This window comes from Podarcis gaigeae (genome assembly GCF_964106915.1).
Source record: "Podarcis gaigeae genome assembly, chromosome: 1".
Classification (NCBI taxonomy): Eukaryota; Metazoa; Chordata; class Lepidosauria; order Squamata; family Lacertidae; genus Podarcis; species Podarcis gaigeae.
The window spans coordinates 135399082-135422161 of record NC_139678.1 but is presented as its reverse complement, the minus strand read 5'-3'; the positions used below and the strand labels follow the sequence as shown (position 1 = coordinate 135422161).

Genomic DNA, 23080 nt, shown 5'->3' with positions numbered 1-23080 from the left:
TGCTTCTCAGCTGATTGTTTTTCATTAGCAGCAGCTCTCTCATGCTTCCGTTCTTGGTAGCAGCAAGCGTATACATGTATGTGGCGTTTCCTTGGCAGCAAATGTGTTTAAATCACACACCCAAGGCTAGAATTTATAATGTAGTTTGCCAGAACTGTCTTATGTTCTCCCAGTACTTACAATGGCATTGCTTTATTTTATTTTATTTTATTTTATTTTATTATTTTGATGTTCACAAGAATCTGGACTGAAACCTGAGGTGTGTTATTAAACTATGCACCCAAATTATTTGGTTAGCTTTGAGTGTGTCTCTCAGATTTTCTGAGTGTCTTTGATTAATACCTGCATTTTAAAAATTGACTACTTACAGAAGTAAATTATAGATAGATTAGAAAAAGGCTATTCTCTCTCTCTCTCTCTCTCTCTCTCTCTCTCTCTCTCTCTCTCCTCTCCCTCTCATCTTTTCTTTAAACCAAGACCTGTAGCCTTCGTTTCTTTTGTAGAGCTGAATAATAAATCATGCTCCTTATTTCCAATTTATACTAGAGAAATTAAAAATGGAGCTGGAGGTAGACTAGGGGTGTTGCCTGTAATTATAACCTGCATATTCTGAGACAAAATGGTTAAGCAAGGTAGAAACAATTTTCATAACCATCAGCCAAAAACATTCGAGTAAAGAAGTGCAAGCCCCCAGCCTTTTGCATTAGTCTTTGCAAAATAAGGTATGAATCATATCTAGATCAGTGAAGGAGAAATGAGCATGATTAATGAAGCGATTCAAACCTTTAATGCATGCCATAAAAATGTTATTCCTAGCCGAATACAATATGATTAGCAAAATATTGTGAGTTCTCCCTTTCCCCCTGCTCTATAAGCCATTTAATTGGATTTGAGCCCCTTTAAGCTGCAATCTTATACCCATTTACCCAGAAGTAAGTCCCATTTTACTCAGCTAAACCAAATCACCTTAAAAGATTATGTAAATATGACTTTGTTTTCTGCCTTGCTGGCATCCACTGATAAGTCTGGAAAAGTCTCCCCCCCCCCATCAACACAGAACTGTTTTTATTTTGTGCTATGAGTAGTCCACCTTTAACCTTCCAGATTTGTGCATCAGCACAAGCTACAGAGCATTAATGCAGAAATTTCGGCAAACCACCCGCAGACTCCACAGTTCATTCATCAATCCAGCCATTGTCAACTGCCAACACCCCAAGCAATTGTGCAGGGAACACCCCAGTTGCCACAGAGCAAAATCACAAGTAACACTTCTAGGGCCAGCTGAAGATCTTTTGCTCCCTGGGGGAGAACAAGAAGTTCCCCCACCCCCCGCCAAGCAAAGGTGCATTTCACTCAAGGTTAGCCAAGTTAATTTTGCATTGGAAGCACAAACATCTCTGCGCCACCACCCAGGAGTAAAAATACATTAAGAAATTTAACAACAAACAATTTGCTGCCCTTCAATGATGCTGAAAATCAGTTGCCAAACCCTGCCTTGAGGTAGGGTCAACCCTGAACACTTCACCGAATCACTTTTTATCTTCCCTCTTCTGGACCATTGCCAGGGAAGGTTGCAGTGGTATGGCATTCTCCAAAACTCAAGGCTCACTGCAGAGATGTACTGCCCCTTACTGGCAGGATCAGGAAAGAGAGTTACCCTTCCTGACCTTGGGAAATTAACATAACTATGTATTCTAGCAAAGAACTTAGGCAAGAAAGCAGAATTTTCCAACCATGCCATGCAGGAAAACCAACTCAAGGGTAACTATGACCATAGGTAGGTGGTGGTTTCTTTGAGCAGCAACTGAAGAGGCGGAGGGTGCCATGACCTCTGCTGACTCTCCTCTCATAGTGGCACTCCAAGGGCAACACGATTTAGGCTGTTTTCTGCTGAGTAACCAACTGTCAACCCATGTGGGATGCTGCTGGCCAATCAGCGGCAGTGTACTCACTCAAAATGCCCACCCTTTTCCATCTCTCTCCTTTCTACGACAACATCATCACACCGGCCATGCCTCTTTAAAATTTTCTGGGGCAACTATCTTGGAGCAGTTTTCTGGGCAGGCTGGGGTCTGGCCAAGGCTCTGGGTCAAAAATTTAGCCTTTTATTTGAATGCATCCAAAACCCTGCCCATTTTTCATTCCAGGTTTTCTCATATTGCATTAGATTTCAACAAGTGCTATAGACTGTTTTCCACCCCGGTCCGCAACCCTGCTCTTAGAAATCAATTTGGCAGGCAACATTTTCATTGCCTTCTTCGTATGTTTTCTTTCCAGAACACATAAGATGCATTTTTGTAGAAAAGAAGCAAAAGCTGGGGTGGAAATAAAAGAAAAATATGTGTTTTGTGTTAAAGATGGATCATTTATTTTCTCTTTGAGGGTTTTGTACTCTGGTTTATCTGCATTTATGTGAAGAAACTCAGGCCCACTTTTTTTTGAGCTAATGGCTCTGGAGTCTTCCTACTTCAGCCTTGAACCTTTCAGTTGGTAGAAGCAGATAAAAATAATATGTCCAAAATATTTTTTCCACCAACAACACTCCCTAAACCCACTGCAGTCAGGGTGAATCAGGGTGGCTTCTCCTCCATCCCCTTGCTATGGTGGAGCAAAAAAACCAAAAGGCTGCAGCCTGGAGCTGTGCCAGCAGGGTCCTTATGCCCCCTGCCAATAGGGAAGGAGGCATGGAGGTAGTGCTGACCTACGGCTCTTGAAGCTCCCTTCAGGGTCAGGCCAAGGTAAAGAAGGAAAATTTCAGTAGTGTGGGATCAGTTGGTCGCTGCTAAAGGCTGAGTAGAATGTTATTATTAATAATATCACTTTTCCTCGTCATTCTGGTACTATTTCTGCAGCCTTTCCTAAAATGAACAGTGCCGTGCAATCTTGGTTTCCAAATAGTATATGGGCAATATTCCTTGATCAAAGGAAGAAAATGTTGAGTTCAGTGAATAAGTTTTGTTTACAAATAAAATAATCAAATATGACAGAATTCTTAATGATTCAAAGCAAAACATTTTAATGCTATTTACTGAGGTGGTTGTGGCCTTCATGGAGCTATTGAACAGGCTACTAGGGGGAAGAGGATTCTGGATTAGATTAAGCCTTTTTCTCATCCAGCAGGGCTCTTCTTCTTTTGATCTGCATAAAGACCACATGATGTCAGCACATCAACTAAGGACAAACCACCTCAGGAAAGACATGAACAGTTCAGTGAACTGACAAACGTTCTCTCAGTGAGCATTGCACAGGGCAGGGGGCTGAAACTGTTTCCCCTCAAGTCCTCATTTTTGTATATACTTTCCCCAGCACTGTTTGCAGCCATTGTTTCCTTGGTCCGCTGTTCCTAGTACCCTTGCTTCCCACTTTTACTTCTTGGAGTGATCTGGCCAATCCCCATTTTCCCCTTTGACCTCACTCGTTGAGAACTTGGTACTGCTCCTTTCCCATGGTCTAAAAGTTGAGACTCCCTTTCTGGGAAACAGGAATCTTTGTGCTCCTGTACAAGGTTGAGCATTTAGGTAGAAGAGTCTCCAGGGGATGATCTGGAGCTTTCCTCCTTTCCTCCCCTCTGCCTCCTAGCACCCCCACAGTTGGCTTTGTGGGGGGGGGGCGGAGAAGCCCCAGAAAAGCATGCAGGATAAGGATAAAATTCTTCCATCTGGCAAGCTGCAGTTCTTGTGCTGACAGGACCTTCACCACAGCATGTTGTTGAATTCAGCTTTTAATCTTTTAACTGTTGTTGTATTCGCTTGATTTCTTTGAGCTGCAGCTTGACAATTTTGGCTCAACAGTAGGGCCGAGTTCACTGTTAATAAACCCACTGTGACCCAAGCTAAAGCAGGCCATTTCTCAACACATACTGAGCCAGTGTGACAAAAACTGCGAGCACTAAATGAGCACAGACAAGCAGTGAGCTCCATCCATATTGAAGGTCCATAGTTAAGAATTATGGGGGAATGGGTCAACTACAAAGCTGGAGCTTTTAAAAATGCACCCATGCTTTGTTTCTTAAAAATATATATAATATACATCATTGTGCTAGAAATACTAGAAGTATGTTACGGGGTGGGGATTGTTCCTTGAACAGAGGACAATTACAGTAATTATTCAAATACAGCATAAAAGAAACTAATCTCTGAAGCAATCCATCCCTGTTTCCAGTTTCAGACCAGAATCATCAATCCAGTTGTTTGTTTGTTTTCATGACTGTGCACACTTTTGTCAACCATTCTTAGATTTGCATTAAGTTGTTAGATTTCCAGCATGTGGCAATAATAATCTTTACAGAAACAAGGAGATTTACCATAAGAACCCCATGCCAGCATCCTTCTGGCAGTTGAACAAAATTATCAAGCATCTGACCTCAACTTATTTTCTGCTATTAATATAATGGCATGCATAACCTTTACCCAAAACCTATTAACCCAGGAGTATTCCCACTACATATGCATAAAATTAGAGTTGAGCATATGACACTTTCTGTTCTTAACTTGAACTCTTTTATCAATCTTTTAACTTAGTGGTATAAGATACATTGTACCTTCCTCAAATTTAATGACATAATAAATGATTTTATCTTTATTTGGTGTGTTTGTGTTTCAGATACATTTGAACATATTGAACTTCCAGTCCGCAGTTGTCTTTGTTCTAGGCAAACCTGAACATTTCCCTTAGAGTAGAATCCAAAATAATTATATTTATATTTTGCCAACATTCTTTTGTCACTGCATTCACTGCCACTGCATTCACTTTCTGTTTCTTATTTGAAAAACATAACCAAATATAAAAAACCTTAAAATAGGCAAATTGAGACATTGAACCGGCAAATATTAATAGACAATGCTGTTAAACATTTCCCCCAAATTTGATGAAATTAAATAATCACATATTCACAATACAGCAACCTATCCCATTTGCTTACCAAATACCAAAAACATCTCGCATCGTATTTAGATTGAATTCTGCATCTTGAATAACTGAAACGTAAAACTAGATATCTGATTATACATCCTTCCTATATCTATTAGCAGTTTTCAAAATATGTGTAGATATCAGATTCTTACAGTTTGATTCATCTTTCTCAGAAAGCTACGGCAGTTATCATTCCAAGCGCCAAATGAAAAGCCCCAAAGCTTGTAATCTTTTTCCTCACAGGGAAGTTGCTCCACCCCCTGAACATTTTGGTTGTCCTTTTCAACAATTTTTCCAGCTCTACAATAACCTTTTTGAGATGCGGTAATAGATAAACTTTATCTATTTAGCAAGATTTATAGACTGCTTCATCAAAAAATATCTAAGCAGCTTATATAAACTGATATAAAATATTCATTAAAACAGCGATACAAACAGACTTTAAAAACAATAGATGTAGAAACATTATCAAAATATAAATCAAGTCAACAGATTTTTAAAACAAATGTGTATAATAAAATTACATGTTTGGCTAGACTTGCCTAAAAAAAAAATCATCTAAGCTGCTCATGTCTATTTATTTCAGTGATTAGTTGGAAACCATACAATAAAGGGCCTTTCCTACTGTACCACATAGACAGTATGCTATACACAGTATTATTTCCCTTTTGACACAAAAGTATTTGTCAGATTCTATCATATTCTTAAGTGAACCCTTAAAGAAATATCAGTTATAGGAAATAGAAGTTCTGGCCCAATTTGTAAAATTGACATTTTGAATGGAAAGAAGAGTGTTCACCAGCCATGAGCCTTCATCTGACTGATGGTTAGGGGGAGGAATCACCTGCAGAGACATCCCGTCCCTTTTAGACCATCTGAACCTGAGAATTTGGCCTTATTGGACTTCTCCACCCCAAGGGACACCCCTCCAATTCTTCCTCATCACCCTCACACTGTATGAGCCAGTGGCTAGAGCATATGGCAATGATCCTTTACAATAGCAGGCGACTCTTCAGACAGTGGGAATGAAAGGACTAATAGGAGGCTCAAACAGACAGTCTTCCAAGTGCTCACAAGGCTTCAGGTACAGTACGCTGCAGAGGCAACAGGTTTTTCTGTGTTGAGTCCTAGCAAGTACTGTCTTCTGTCATCTCCCCAGGGTGTTGATAAGGTGCCCTTTTGCCCTGCTGCCCTAGTCGGGGTGATCTGGTAATGCCAACCAGATTTGATGGGACTAACAGACTTTCTCTTTTAAATATTTTTACTAAATCCTGTTTTACAATTTCAAATAAACATTTTACAAACTTTAAAATATCCAATGACTTCCCTTCTTCTGTTTCTGTGGTTCATTTTACATATCATACATCCCTGCATATTTTACAATAACCATTCCAATCAATTTTCCACTCTTACATCTATAAAAAATTATTTACTCTGTTAAATTTATCTCAATGCTACCAGTATTTTCGGCTGTACAAAGTTATTTTCCATATACTCAATAAATGTTTTCCAAACTTCTTTAAACATATGTTCTTCTTGCTCTCTTATTCTATATGTTAAGTCTGCAAGTTGTGCATATTCTGTCAATTTAAGTTGCCAATCCTCGCTCACTTTCCATTTTTGAGCTAATGAAAACAGGCCGCAGTAGTTGCATACATAAATAACATTTTCTGGCCCCTGGGAATTTCAGTCTGGGTTATCCCCAGCAAAACAGACTCTGGTTTTGGGGGGGAAGGTAATTTTGAACAATTTCCTTCAATTCATTATAAATCTTTTACCTTTTTACATGTTCACCACTTGTGGAGGAAGGTTCCCTCCACTTCTTTATACTTCCAACACTTATCTGATTCTGTCTTAAAAATCTTAGCCAACCGACTCAGAGTTAAGTACCATCTATTAATCATTTTTAAATAATTCTCTTTCAATGAATAGTATGCTGTAAATTTCAGGTCGCTTTTCCAGAGTTTTTCTCAGATGTTAAGATCTATATTGTGTCCTGTATCTATTGCCCAGTGTGCCATTGAACAAGCTCGTCTTTAGTTTCCCATTCTAATAACAGATTATACATTTTAGACAAAAAAAATCATTGTTGTCTTGCAAGAGTTCTTTTTCAAATTGTGAGCTTTGGTCCAAAGATCCATTTTTTCTGGGACTAACAAGACTTTCCTTGCTATGATCCTGCTCTTTGGGATGAAGTGAAGCCTATCAGTCAGCCTCCTGGTGTCAGCCCAGCCTTCCCTTAGATCCTAAACCAGAAGAGGACAGGACAAGATTATTTTACTCTTCCACAATTTCAGGTTACCCCAGTTATCTAAATATGTGTTAATCTGTACCAGTAGATGGTCAATTTTAATCCAAAACAATTGACTAAAATCTGCACCAATTCTAATCTCCAGTTATGTGACAGAACCATTAAAAGTTAAAGGTACCCCTGCCCATACGGGCCAGTCTTGACAGACTCTAGGGTTGTGCGCTCATCTCACTCTATAGGCTGGGAGCCAGCGCTGTCCGCAGACACTTCTGGGTCACGTGGCCAGCATGACAAGCTGCATCTGGCGAGCCAGCACAGCACACGGAACGCCGTTTACCTTCCCGCTGGTAAGCGGTCCCTATTTATCTACTTGCACCCGGGGGTGCTTTCGAACTGCTAGGTTGGCAGGCACTGGGGCCGAACGACGGGAGCGCACCCCGCCGCGGGGATTCGAACCGCCGACCATGCGATCGGCAAGTCCTAGGCGCTGAGGTTTTACCCACAGTGCCACCCGCGTCCCTTTTGACAGAACCATTATTCCACTTCAAATACTTCTGATTTAAACATGTTCAGGTGGCATCAAGGTATCAAAGGCAATTCTTTCACAATAGGACACAATGCAGAGATAAAGTTAGAGGGATTCTGTACTGATACAGAAATATGATCAGCATATACAGAAAGCTTTCCAACAACTATTCCATCTCCCTCTTCAAATTGACAATTGTTCCCAATAGTATATTTTAAAATTGGAGCAGAAGAAGGCAAGCAATGGATGAAATTCACAACAGAAAGCTTTCTAGTAAATGCAGTTTGTACCCAGAGGATATTAACAGCCCAGTGAGTGAAATGTGTGATTTAACCATGGCCAAATAACACAAAGCCCTATAACTCCAAGCAAGTTAGTTATATTAGACTTATCCAAGAAGGAATTATTTCAGTGAGATAGATCCCTGTAAGACTTTAGAGCAAGTTCTGTTGCTATGCTGTATGTATGCTGCTGCTGGCATCCGTCTTGGGAGACAATTGAGTAGTGTGTCTTTGGGGATGAAGACAAACTGCTGGAAGGTTACAGTGCTGGCTGAGGCTGTGGAGACTGATGTGGGAGACACATGTTCTGTTGCAGCTGAGGCAGATGAACATGTCCAGTTTTGCTGCTGCATTTCTTCTCTTCCAGCAGTTGTTTCTTCTCTGGTCACTGCTGTGGATACACAAGTTGCCTGCCTGTCTTCACTGCGGTTGTGTGCAAGGGATTTCCACATGGCAGAGTTAATGTTTCCAGTTTTCATGTCATGTTTGCAGACATCTTTGCAACACAGAGTTTGTCTGCCAACCGGCCTGGTGCCTGAAGCCAGCTCCCCGCAGAGCACATTCTTTGGGAACCTGCCATCTTCCATTCTGTGGACATGACCAAGGCAGTGTAGACGTCGCTGAGACAGGACTGCAAACATGCTGGGAATGTGGGCTTGGTGTTTATAAAGAGGCAGTGTTGTTTAGTGGGTAGAGTGGCAAACATGAATGTAGGTCTAAAATACTTTGGTTAAATCCAAGCTTAGTTTTGAATTCACTGGGAAATGGGAAATTCATTGTCTTTCAGCCTCAGTCCTTCCTTCAGTAAAATCAAAGGATAACGTTTAAGGCCGACCTAATATTACATGGGTTTTTCTTTAACATTTTCAGCAATGTTTTCTCCCTTATTTTTGGCACAATTAATTTGCATAGCCCTCTCTTTCTCTTATTCTTGGTTAACACTAGTAATAGAGGCAGATGCAATGCAGTAATTACATGTGGCCACTCGTAATGCAGCCACATCTGACTGGCTATGCTGCATAGTGACATCATCTCATTACATGATTTCTGAATGAATGGGATCTCTTGTGTGACTAATTCAGGAAGGACAAAACAACAAAACAACAACCAGAGGAAAAAAACATGGCTCTCCAGTAGTTGTAGCCAGGGGTCACAATAGCAAAGAAAACTCACAAGGTGCTTTGTGTGGGTGGGGGCATTTCTACCCCACTGAAATTAGTCTGTTCAGACCACAAATAAAAACTGAAGAATATTAGGCACTGCCATGGCAATAGCAAAAGGTGTACTTCAGAGAGTGTCCCAGATTCCCACCCAGTTGTTTGTCATTGTATGATGTGAGATAACTTACATTCAGTTGCTTACATCATGCAGGGAAGAGCTGGAAGATGACTGTACAGGAAGCGGGTATCCCATGTGGTATCAAAGAGAAAAGGGCTTTTTGAGGTGAAGGGCCATAGCTCAGTGATTAGAGCAGCAGTTCACAACCTCTGGGTCCCCAAATGTCGTTGGACTACAACTCCCATCATCCCTGAACTCTGGCCTTGCTAGCTAGGGGTGATGGGAGTTGTAGTTCAACAACATCTGGGGACCCACAGGATGAGAAAGGCTGGGTTAGAGCATCTGCTCTGCTTGCATCCTAAGCATCCTCAGCATATGATAGGGCTGGGAGAGACCATTGCCTGGAATTCTGGAGGGCCATTGTCCAGGCAGTGTTCTAAGTTCTTTTGGAGTCCTATGGCCCATTTAGTCTAGCATCCTGTTCTGGAGGTAGCCAGCCAACTCTGCACTTGGGATCCCCAGGAACTAGTATTTTGAAGCCATAAGTGTGATCACGTTTAGACTGAACTGTGCCCTAATAGTAGAAAAATCTGAATCCAGTACTACAATATTTGTCATATTTGGGGCTTGGGTTTGTTTTTTAAAAAAAGGGGGAGCTTGAGCTGATTCGAAGGAGTTGGTTTAATGGGAAGTTATGATGCTGTGTGCATAATCTGTAGGAAAATCAATTTGCCTGAAGTACTGAAATATTACACAGTGGGCATTCAGACTAATAGGATTATATTAATTAGTTAGATTGCTAAAACCAAAATTGGATACTATAAAGAAAGATAAAGCATTTTTCTGTACCCTTACTTTTGTTAATCAAGGTAAACATTTTATATTAGGAAGAACTATAAATTTCTGACATTCACAGAGAAACAGCAATAAGGGCTTTAATGCTAGTCTTCCATCCAAGATAGAAAATGAATGGGAAATGGTTCGACAAGCTGAGGAAAATTCCTTGTTTTCTATGGGGTAGGGCCTGATTCAAATCTTATGCATCACTGAATTGGGGGAGGGGTGCATTGTATAGAATTGGAAACAGTTTCAAGTCCATTTAACACACACACACCCTGGGAAAAAACACTCCAAGTAAATGGCATATATCAGTGGTAATGGTAGGGCTACTATTGACATTCAGGGAGAATTTCCAAAAGGCAGCACTTTGTCCTGGAGCTTAGGCAAGTCATTCAAAAAACTGTGTTTTCTAAAAAGCTCAACAACTTCCAGGGTGTCCTGGAGTACCATTTCATAAACGGAATATCAGATTCAACACTCAACATGATTCAATAAACACATACCTTAAAAGTATTTCATTCCTTTTCAGTCCCTTCCACTCATAAAAATTACCAGTGGCATGGATTTGCCTAATTAAGTATAGCTACCTTAAGCTGATATTTATGTTTGTCAGACCACTGTCTCAGTCTTATGGGTACATCCATTCTTTATTACCTCATGTTTCAGTGTAGAAATAGTCTATATCCTACATACTAGCTGTTCTATAAAAATAAAGGTAAAGGACCCCTGGATGGTTAAGTCCAGTCAAAGATGACTATGAGGTGAGGTGCTCATCTCTCTAATATATGGGACACAGGTGGTGCTGTGGTCTAAACCACTGAGCCTCTTGAGCTTGCCAATCAGAAGGTTGGCAGTTCAAATCTGTGCGACGGGGTGAGCACCCATTGTTCTGTCCCAGCTTCTGGCAACCTAGCAGTTTGAAAGCACATTAGTGCAAGTAGATAAATAGTGGGAAGGTAAATGGTGTTTCTGTGCCCTCTGGCTTCCGACACAGTGTTCCATTGCGCTGGAAGCGGTTTGGTCATGTTGGCCACACGACCTGGAAAGCTGTCTGTGGACAAACACAGGCTCCCTTGGCCTGAAGCGAGATGAGTTTTGCACCCCATAGTTGCCTTTGACTGGACTTAACTGTCCAGGGATCCTTTAGCCCTATAAAAATGGGAAAACCCTTTAATTTTGTTTTCTTACATTGCAAAGCTAAGTAGCAGGTGTTAGCACTGAAATGAACTGCATCTTGTGCTTAGTGGTGTGAGATGATAAATAGATTGTGATATTCATTTCCAATTAAAATTCTTACACAAAGATCACCGAAGCAGAGTCTTCTAAATTGAATCACAATGAACTAATAAACAAAAATTCTCCCAGCCTCTTGATGGCAAATTATTGTTTCCTTAGCATGTTAGATAACATCCTGGTATTCAATAATAGCACTTAGGAACAAAAGATTCTTGGTTTTGTTCTTAAACTTTCTTCCAGCTCAGTATATACCAGGCTTCCTCACCAACCTGCTGCCCTCCAGACGGTTTGGACTACAACTCCCACAATCCTTTGCCATTGACTATGCCGGCTGGAGCTGCTGGATTTGCTATCCAAAACAGCTGGAGGGCAATGGGCTGGGGATGACTGCAGAATGCAAAAGGTCAGGAGCACACCAGACAGGAGCAAAAGCAGTTTCATGAGAAGGTCATTAATTCGATTCTCCTTCCTCTGAGCCATAAACTTTTAAAAATTAAAACACAGAACAGTTTGGTGATGGAAGGAAGCCTTCCATCATATAAATTTAAAATAGCAGCAAAGTAACCTTTACACTCAATTAGTACACAAGGCTTTCGCATTGGGGTTTATAGATAATTATAGGCAAGACTTACTTCTGTATCCTTAGACACTCTTCTGCAGTTCGTTGATAAAAATTAAAATGTTAATTTAGTCATCTAAAATGTCACCAGCATATTTTCAATATATGGCAATGTCATGAATCTTTGTTGTTGGAAATCCAGCCATTGTTATGCATTTACTAATCCAGCAGGATTATTGGGACCTTCCCTCCCCCACTGAAGAAGAAGAAGAAGAGTTTGGATTTGATATTCCGCCTTTCACTCCCTTTTAAGGAGTCTCAAAGTGGCTAACATTCTCCTTTCCCTTCCTCCCCCACAACAAACACTCTGTGAGGTGAGTGGGGCTGAGAGACTTCACAGAAGTGTGACTGGCCCAAGGTCACCCAGCAGCTGCATGTGCAGGAGCAGAGACGCGAACCCGGTTCCCCAGATTACGAGTCTATCGCTCTTAACCACTACACCACACTGGCTCTCACACTTTCTCACTGAAAGTCTAGTGTTTTGTCTCGCTCTGCCCTTCTTCCTTTATCCTCCTCTTCCTCATTAGAATCACTGGTTGATTAATTGCCTTCTAAACAACTGTCTCGCACAACACAAAGCAGCAAATACATTTAAAGCTGTAGTCCCTTATTGTATCCAGTTGTTTCACTCTAATTGTTGGTAAGTGCCAAATTAGGTAAGCGTTGTTACATTTTGGTAAGAAAACCTGTGCAAAGCTACCCAGACAGGCTGAGGTTGAGTTCCTGGAAAGCAGAGCACAGGATACTATTAACACTGATAGCACACAGTGTAGATTCTTTTAAGGAAGCTATAGTAACACCCCCTATTGGGGAAGTGAAGTAAACACATTGTGTTAGTCTGAATACAGCTGACAAGGTATAAGCTGCTCGTTCTGTTGGGAATCTGTGTACGTGCAGCTACTCACACAGAGTCAACTAAGGTTTGGCAGACAGCCAGAAGGCAATCTGAAGGCGTAGGTCTGCCTGGTGATAACAGAGACATGGAAACAGCTCCCTGATTGGTCAAGCTCTCTCAAGGGAGTGATAATTAATGGCCTACAAACTGGAATCTGTTAGTTCAGAGTTCAGTAGTTCAGTTGTTCTGTGTCAGTGTAGGAGTTGTGAGTCGTGTATGAGAGAGCTAGCTAAAGATCCATGTTCTGTTCCTGTAAATAGTCCACTGTATATAATAAACACCTAACTACAAGTTCCTTCTTCCTGCTTCGTCTATCCTGTCTGCAGCAAAGTTGCCAATTGCTTCTTTGGATTCTGCATTTACTCTGCTAGGTCTGGCTAAGGTCCTGCAACTAGTCAGAAAGTTGTGCAACACCAAATAGCAAATCTTCCACATGCAGCAGCTCACATTTTGTAGTTTTGCTCACAATTATATGTAGTGGCTTCAAGACAGCTGTTGGAATTGCAAGCTGAAGTGTTTGCACATGAATGACTTGCCACATGGAGCAACTTCCATGCAGAGATGTTTTAAGCCAGCACCCTATTATGGTCTGTATGAGTGCATGAAGACATGTAATCAGATTTGCATCTTGCAAGTTTACACTGTTAGTTACACTGCCACCATCTCCAGGGGGTTTCAGGGGCCCAGGCACCTGCAAAGCTTTTGCTGTGGATGCCCGGCCTCTGCCTGTCCCCCACACCTGCCGGCTCTGCAGCCGCCTCCGTGCGCCCCCACTGTGGCTGCCACCTCTGTGCGCCCCCCACGAGTGCCACGGCAGTGCGCTGTGGCTGCAGCTTCTGCGCACTGCATCCACCGCATGCTGCCTGCTGCAGCCGAACGCCACCTGCCACAGCCACCATGGCAGAGTGCTGCCTTAACTCTGGCACTTCACCACCGTGGGGCCCCCCAGCAGAGGCACAGGCCCTGGCCAATGCTTCACCACAATAATGGTGCACTGTGACATGATGATGTCACGTCACAACAACATCACGGCATGGCGCAGTGCATGCTGATGTTGAGCACTCACAGTGTGGGGCTCAAGTTGGCTCCCTTGTCTTCTACATATCATAACCTACAACATTTTATAGATTAAAACAGGGACACGTGTGCATTTTTAACCCCTGTCTAGTTTCACACACCTGACCTAGTGGCATAGGATGAGTTGCCAGCACCCAGAGTGGAGAAAGTGTTGCCCCCCCCCGGGGCTACTGGGCAGCTGGGGTGGAGGCACGTGCCATGGCGCACATGCACAGATCCCACGAGACACATGGCTGCTGGTGCTTCTACTGGTGGTGGCGGCTGCATGCCTTCTCTGCTTGACACCTCTTCCACCTTCCCGCTCGGCCAGCTCAGAGGCAGGGCATGTGGGCTTTGCACCTGGTTGCACCCCCCCCCTTATAATTTTGTACCTGTGGACACCGCCCCTCTGACCTCCCCCCATTATGACCAAACTCATCCCCATTATACCTGCTGTGTGTTCTGCTCATATGCTCTACAGTAGTCTGAGTCGGAAGCAGGCTGTGTTAGCAAGTTGACCACATTTATTTATTTGCTCATCTTTTATCTCACTGTGGCTGCCTCATGGAATAGATGTAACTTGGACACCTTCAGCAACATTTACTGATAACTGAAAGTGCCCCACATTGCTTGGGAATTCTAAGAAACAACCCCCCCCCCATGGAGATTTTTCAAAGAGAGAATGTGACCCAGACCAACTTGGCGTTAAGGCGAGTTAATCCCTACACTCACGAGGGAGGAGATGCTTTTTAATATTATGTTGGGAGCTGCCCAAGGTGAGTGGGGAAACTCAGCCAGATGGGCGGGGTATAAATAATAAATAAATAAATAAATCATCGCCGCCGCCGAAGCTACTGTACTGCAGAGAACAGGAGGGCTGAATCCTCATGGGTGCTGCTACACTAGTAGCATGAAAAATGATAGTGAAGCAGACCCTTGTAACCTGCAGGATTGCATCTTTGGCGGGTGGCTCCTGCACTGCCCCTCCATGTGCTCGGTTGCCATGCCAGGCCTACTGACCCTCCCCGCTCTGCCATCACCCCCACATGCATCATTGCTCCCTCCCCCCTCCAACATGTCCTGGCTAAGTGTGATTCAGGATCTAGTAGACAATTGCATATATCTGTTTATCTGCTGAATTGGGATTTTATTATTAGTTGTATTTGTATTCTGCATTTTCTCCAAAGGTTTATCTCTTTTAATCCTCTCTCACTACAGAATTAAGTCACGTTAATACTAAACTGCAGTCCATCGTATTTGCCTCGTATTTGCAGTTTTTCACCACAGGCTGCTTGCAAGTCCTGCTAGTAGGCTAAAAAGCTCCAGGGCAGCTTTCCCCAAGCTGGTGCCCCATCCCCACCCCAGTGCTTTGGACCTCATCTCTCACCATCCCCAGCCAGCATTGCCAATGGCCAGGGGTGATGGGAGCTGTAGTCTAGCCACATCAGGAGGGCACCAGGTTGGAGAGTGCTGCTCGAAGCTGCTAGAGTATTGGGTCAACTCCATGATTATACTGTGGAGCATCATGGAATACAACACTAATAATCTCCAATCATGCGGCTGCTGGGTTTAAACAACAGCATATTAATAGTTCCTAATCAGATTGACTTAGTCTATTTTACATATCTGATTCTGTCTCAGGTGTGCTTTTGTAATTTGATATGTGAGGCCTTAATATCTCATGCACGTATTTAGGGCACATCTGATTCCATGTTCTATTTCAATATCTCAAGGATACATAAAACTTCATGACTGAAACTGGCAGATGAACATTTCTCAATTTAAGCCATAGCCACTATCCATATGTTGACTGATTGGTGTTGTTAATGATATTATACTTGCAAAGCGTAAACTTATAACAGCCAGTCTTGTTGCAGAATTCTTAATAGTCAGAACCTGGTTTACACATGGCTAACTACTGTGCGATGATTTAACGTAACCTCACAGGAGACTTGTTTGGATCTTGCAGGATGAGATTGAGAATAGACCTCTGACTTGCATGCTTCTTCCTCTGCTCTCTTCATCTCAGGAAGAAATTAACTATGGAACCAGACAATCCAACGTTTCTTTCGCAGTTTGCTTATTGCTTCCCACTTTCTATCCTATTTTCTTCTTTGGTGAGCAAAGATATCCCAGCCTTAACCTTGTCATACATTATGATACACTGGGTTCACAATGGGAATGAGAACACGGAATAAATTTGTAGGATGAAAGGCAAAGATCCCCCTGTTCTGCTCTGTGATGAGGCTATCTTTTGCAAGGTTCAGGCTGAATACTAACAGAGGGCAAAGCTCTGGAATTGCTTCAGCAACAGTCAGACTTGGGCCAGTCCCTATATAAAAGCAGCAGCTGTATTCCAGTTGCACACTCTGCCTTTACTGAAAGGTGCCTCTTCACCTGCAGGGGCTCAGCCCACTCCAGCATTCTCTTAATCCTGCGGAACAGGGACAACTGGTCACAGTGAAGTGTCCTGAATGGAGTCCTCAAGCAGATGCTTCAGTTGAGATTCCTGCATTGCAGGACGTTGGATTAGATGTCCCTCAGGATTCCTTCCAACTCTACAGTTCTATGATTCTGTAATCTTAAGGTTTACCTCCCCTGTCACTGTAAGTGAACCATATGTTCTTTCCTTGGAATTACATTTAATTCTAGGACTCTGTACCTAGCAGGGGCTAGCCCTTCATTTAGGCATTAAGGCACGGCTTTAATCTGGATGACCTATGAGCTGTTTCTTGGTCTAAGATGATTTGCAACAAAGCACCAACACCTTTTTTCATTCTTTAAAAAGAAAATGAGAAAATAAGGAAGAAAAATGAAGGGACAGTGAGCTGGCTTCTGCACTAGCTGTTTCATCTGGCATCACCAACCTTTATTTTCTCATAATAAGATGAGTCCTCATGACATCATTGCTGAATCATTGCATCCCACACTGTCTATTGCCCTCTCATGCTATTTTCAAATCTGTTCTGTGACCAGTTGTTTTTTTTAAGATGTAAGTGCTGCACAGTGCCTTTGAAATATTTAAGAACCATTATGCATTTAAGTGAAAGCTTCCTGTTTGCCAGTTCAGCCTGTTTAATTGTTTCTTGTTCAGTGGCTAGTAGGTTTATTGATGAATTGCCCTTCATTAATCAGATTTCGTTCCTTGTAGGGTGTGTGTGTCACATTACTGATTTCCTTCCAATTTTTGTTTCATAGCAAAGGAGGGATATAGAGAGAAACCAGTAACCGCCCCCCCCCCACCTCTCATGGGGAACAAAAGATGACTAACTAAGGGACAATTCATCTCTAATCCCTCAGTCGTGCTAAAAAAACCTCATAAGTAAATAGACTGAACCTACAAGGATGAAATGTTTAGTGAACTTGCTGGGAAGCTTTGCTGCACTGGACTTACTTATGAGTAAATATTACAGAACAGTCTTAAAAGGGCACATCTTTAGTGTAGTATTATCATAAGTTTTGTGTGGAACCTTCATTTTAATTCCACTCCCAGTGAATAGCAGAACAGCAATGCCAAAACAGTCCTAAAGGACTTGAGTGTGAAAAGTTTGAAAGCAACCTAGGAATGGCAGATGCAGGAGAAGTTAAAATAAAAGAAGAAAAGGAGAAACTCTGGGGTGTATGTGTGTGAGTGAGTGAGTGAGTGAGTGAGAGAGATAGATATCAAGTGTAGGTACTAAGTTGCAGGTTGAGGGGCCTCAATCTAGTAAGGTTAACAACCAATATTTTATGGTAAAGGCATTAAGATCACATGGAAGTTACCATTTCATGGCCTATATTTCACTGGATGCTTAGCCCTCTGCTATATATTGTTACAAAAGTCCAGTGCCTGCCCCTGTCTCTGCCAAGTGGTGGCAAGAGCCCATGGGGTCCCAGGCCCCATGGATACAGGATCTGTGCTCCTTTGGAGAACTGAAGACATGGCGGAGACTGTTGTGGCTTTAAGAAATATAGTTTATTCACTTATTTACACCCTCAGTCTGCATGGAGGGAGTCCAGATCTCACTGCATAGTTATTTCAAGAGGCAACAAAACAAGCTGCTTGCAGCCAGCCTACCCAAGATGGATCTGAGCTCTTCCTTCTGCTTCTTCTTCCCAGCAAAAACTCTGTTTTCTTGTCCCCTCACCCCCCATCACCTTAGTAACATCTCACTCACCAAGCTAAAGGATTACTCCCCCAATTGCCTATCAAGACCTTTTGTCATGTTAACAGGTTTGCTCTTTGCGGGTGGCGCTGTGGGTTAAACCACTGTGCCGCTTGGGCCTGCCGATTGAAAGGTCGGTGGTTCGAATCCCTGCGATGGGATCAGCTCCCGTTGTTCGGTCCCTGCTCCTGCCAACCTAGCAGTTCGAAAGCACACAGTGTAAGTAGATAAATAGGTACCGCTCCGGCCGGAAGGTAAACGGCATTTCCATGCGCTGCTTTGGTTTCCCCAGAAGCGGCTTAGTCATGCTGGCCACAAGACCCGGAAAAACTGTCTGCAGAAGCAGACAAACGCCAGCTCCCTTGGCCTGTAAAGCAAGATGAGCGCCGCAACCCCAGAGTCGTTCATGACTGGACTTAATTGTCAGGAGTACCTTTACCTTTAAACCAGCCAGGCTGGTTTGCATAAGACAGCCCAGCAATTCCCTGTCTGGCACAGCTCTGCTGCTTGTACATTAATCCATATCCCAATTAATCAAAATCATGGGGTTTAGATGGGTCCCCCCCATCTCTATCTATAACAATACAATACTATTATGGCAGTCACTCAGTTCCATTAACTGAGTGACCTTATCATTATGGTGCTCCATTGTGTTTCCTTCAGTATGAAAACTTGTAAATTGGTATTTTTGCAAAATTGGTGTGTACAACTAGTTCTCATTTAAGCCACTTTGAAATGTTTATGCTTGTATTTTTGTTTTCTTAGCTAGGCATGAACGATGCTCATTTGCATTACTTTACAACCTCTTGAAGTTTGAAGGCCATGGGCAGTGTTTTTGTTTTCCTTATTGACGTTTCTTTTATAAGCTTACTGCAGCTGGATTTTCTCTCCTCCTGTAACATTTCACACTTTACGGTTCAATTATGACTAGGTCAGGATGACCTTCTTTCAGCCAATAAACAAGGTTTGTTTTGTGGATTTCTTTTGCAACCTGCTCACATTGTCATCTCTTATTTATATCTTTGAAATCCACACAGAGTGAAAGAAAGCTAGGTCAGGAACAGCGAAAAGCATTTGAAATCACACAATTAATATGTTTATTCAGAACCCAGGTACATTAAGTACTCCACTACCTATGAATTATAACTGAAGGAAGAGCTTGCTCCTTTTCTTTGCTGGTATGTATAATGTGTAAACTACATTTATATTTTGATGAAGCATATTTTGCAAGTGTATGCATGTAGAATGTATTTCTTTAGATATGCTCACTTATGTGCATGCATAAAACACATTTACACGGTTTCCACATCTCAATTTTTGTTACTTTGATGTCTTGTCTATGCTATGCTCCATCAAAAACTGTAACTGACATTAAATATCTTATTTCATGTCAGATATATATCCATATCTAAGATATGCACAATATAGCATCCTCAAATCTCTGATTTCTCATCTAAGCTTTGTATCGAAATGAAAGCTGTAATTCAAAGAAGCTTTGTACATGCACAGGGAAAAGTCACACTTACAGCGTATGGCAAACAATTTATAGAAAAGTCTGGCTACATGCAAAGTTCTCTAAAATGACTGCACATTCAGTTCCTTTAGATTTCCAAAATAATGTTTATGACACTGTTAAAGCAAATTGAAACAGTCTGAAGATTTCATTGAATATAGTTGACGATCTTCAGCAGTTTGATCGATTATAAAACGATTTTAGGAAACCTTTTAGGAAACTGTGATTTGATTAACAGAGAGTTACATAATTGAAAGCAAGTTGTGGAAATGGACTTCCAGGCTTTTGAAAAAGAGGTTGTGGCTGATTCTGTCTTGAACTGTGAGCTTGGAACAAAAGTAGCCCTTGGCCATTCTCAGTGCAGCTCCCCAAGCCGCACACACACTCTTTTCCCCAGTGCCCAGCTGATCAGCTGGACAAAAGGGCAAATCACTAAGCAGCACAAAGACAGTGGCAATTAGCTGTAGCAGCATCACTGAGGAAGGGGAAGTTAAAATGTGCATGTGTCTGTGAAAAAGCAAGGGGAAGTGTGAGTGCCTGAGAGATTGTGTGGAGGGAAGGCTGTACGTCTGGGGGGGGGTGTGTGTGTTGTGGCTGTGTGTGCATGAGGGAAGCAAGACATGAAGGGGACACCAGTCCTGGCCCTGCCCTTGGTAACAAACTCTGGCTTAATTAAAGTCCCTTTAAATATATATTAAAAACACCAATCAATTTAATTAAAATAAAATATTTGAATTGATAATTTTGTTAGTGAACCTGGGAGAAAAAGCTCCACGGAAACTCCATGAATGGTATACATGGCAGTGCAGCTTTCTGTTGAACATAAAGTAAAAGTGTTGACTTTTAAAAGCCTTATGGGGGCGGGGGAACAAAACAATTCTGAGCCAGTAACTTCTATCTCCATTCTGAGTCTCTCTATCAAGATGTCTGGAGGTCAAAAGAGAGGGAGGAAGATCACTCCAAATTACATGCTCATCTTGATACACAATGTCATATACACAGTGCCTTTTTAAAAGCCAGCAGCAAAGCTAGAAAGCCTTTATCCATAAATCAGGGGCCGTACTTTATCCTAGTTATCCACTAGGGATGTCAAGGGTGCTCTGAGGTATTAGAACAGAAAGGATTTACCATACTGCCACATAAAATATTGAAGGGAAGTTTTGTTTTGTTCTTAAACTCTGGACAATACATTGATAATCTTTTTTTTAAATACAGACATAGGATGGAGTTAGATATTAACACATCTCTTTTGTAATATCATCTATTTGCCTGGTTCCTTTCAAAAGGAACTGTTGCCCCATTTCAAAGATTTTCAGAAACAAATACATTTCCGGACCAAACACACACACACTCATAACAAACAGAAGGAAAGGAATGTCTAAATGAACAGGGAAGATGATGGGAGGTCATCTACCTGTGCCTAATGTGGAGTATGGCATCTCTGACTTCCAGTGGGGTTCCACCAACTGTGAAGGGAGCTGATATCAGACCTCTGGTGTCTGTGCATCTCTGCATGAGATATGGAGCTATTTCTTGATATGGATTGTACCTGGCTTTTTATCTGCAGCTTAATAAATGTTTGAACTCTTTTGAAAATGAAGCAATTCTCTTAGCACTAGTTACAGATAGGTAGCCGTGTTGGTCTGCCATAGTCAAAACAAAAAAAATTCCTTCCAGTAGCACCTTAAAGACCAACTAAGACCAACTAAGACCTTAAAGACCAACTAAGTCAGTTCTTGGTATGAGCTTTCGTGTGGTATCTGAAGAAGTGTGCATGCACACGAAAGTGTTGGAGATAAGCAGTGTCCAGTGCACAGCGGAATGATGAAAAGTACGTGCCAACATGCTCTATATTACTTTATTTACACTTCAAAGCTGGTAATTTACAGAAAAAACATCTTCCCTCTGCCGGAGCAGAGAAAGGCATCCTCTCTCCTCTAAAGCACGGAGAGAATCACACTGAACTGCAAAGAACAGTGAAAAACAGGAAACCAGTGTACGTCACATCCAGTCTCCTTTCCCGTGAGAAAACCCAACAGCACTTGACTGTGGAATGTAAACATTGTCTTGTGACAAGCACTTCGCTGCTCAGTGAAGGAAGCAGAAACCAACATCCTCCCCCTTTCTGTGAACATCACTGGGCAGCGTGTTCGTACAATATCAGTACAAACCCAACTTCTGCACATAGGTACAGTGTTGATCCCTTGATACAATCTTGGACAATACATCAGCAGGGATTTCACTACCTGGCATATAGGACACCGTTACGAGTCCCTTTTGAATACGTTCCCTAGCATGTTGCAACTTTAATTGCAAGTGCTTCGTGCTTTGCTTACAACCTTCAGAATTCAGCAAAGCCAAACATGCTTTGTTGTCCTGGTAAACCTGGATTGGACATTTGACAGGAATTTTCATGTCTTTGCACAATTGTAACAACCATTCACAATCCTTAAGTGAATAAGACAGTGCATTCAGTTCAGCTTCACAAGTACTTAAGCTAACTGTTGTTTGCTTCTTGCATGACCAATCAAATAGACCCTGATTGTACTTATAGCAAACTCCAGACGTACTTTTCCTGTCTGTAGTGTCACTTCCAAAACTTGCATCTGCAAATATCTCAAGACCACCAGACTTCTGATTGTTAAATCTCAGTCTGTAATGCATAGTGCCTTTCAAATACCGCGCTATGCGTTTCAGAGCTTTCCAATCCTTAACAGTAGGATTGTTGACTTGTCTGCTTAGCAAATTACAGCTAACAGCAATGTCAGGTCTTGAACATCTGGCAATGAAGTTTAGCTTGCCTAGCACACTTCTGTACAGTGTAGTGTCAGAAAATGCTTCTCCAGTGTCATCTACCTGATAACCTGTTGTCATCGGTGTGTCTACAGGGTTAGCATCCATCAGGTTTAGTTTGCTTAACACATCAGTAATTTTACGTGACTGGTGTACTAGAATGTTACCATCTTGATCTCTCTCTATTTCCAGAGATAGGTAGTTGTTTACCTCACCAAGATCTTTCATGTCAAAGTGCTCTTTCAGTTGAGCTAGGGCGTTATTGTACATTGTGACATCTTCCCAAAAGAATAAAAGATCATCAACATAAAACAAACAGTACAGTTTCTTTTGCCCCTCCTCTTTGACAAATACGCATGGATCAGCTTTCCCTTGCTTAAAACCTAGAGAAAACAATACTTCAGTGAGTTTTGTGTGCCAACACCGTGCACTTTGTTTGAGACCATAAAGGGACTTCTTCAGAGCACAAACAAATCCCTGTTTTACCTGTACGCCATCAGGTGGAAGCATATAAAGTGATTCATCTAGAGATCCGTACAGAAAAGCTGTATTCACATCATGGTGACTAATGTGTAGATTCTCTTCTGCAGCTAGCTTGAGCATAAGCCTAATGCTCTCATACCTCACGGTGGGTGAGTAGGTCTCGTGATAGTCTTCACCTGGTACCTGTGCAAAACCTCTGGCTACCAATCTGGCTTTGTGTCTGACTATCTTGCCATTTTGATCTGTCTTCGCT

The 23080-nt window shown here is 42.0% G+C and overlaps 1 protein-coding gene across 3 annotated transcripts in view; it reads left to right on the top strand.

Moving 5' to 3' along the window:
• The window catches only part of SPAG16 (sperm associated antigen 16), a 444022-nt gene that overhangs the window by 379878 nt on the left and 41064 nt on the right, over nt 1-23080 (top strand). Inside the window, exon 16 of one of the 3 annotated variants that reach the window (XM_083708995.1) lies at nt 3118-3152. The exons of the other annotated variants lie outside the window; for them this stretch is intronic. Within the exon in view, the coding sequence (XP_083565121.1) occupies nt 3118-3137 (20 nt within the window). The 3' untranslated portion in view covers nt 3138-3152. Of the gene's footprint in view, nt 1-3117; nt 3153-23080 lie in introns of those variants that run through there. 3 annotated transcript variants of the gene reach the window in all.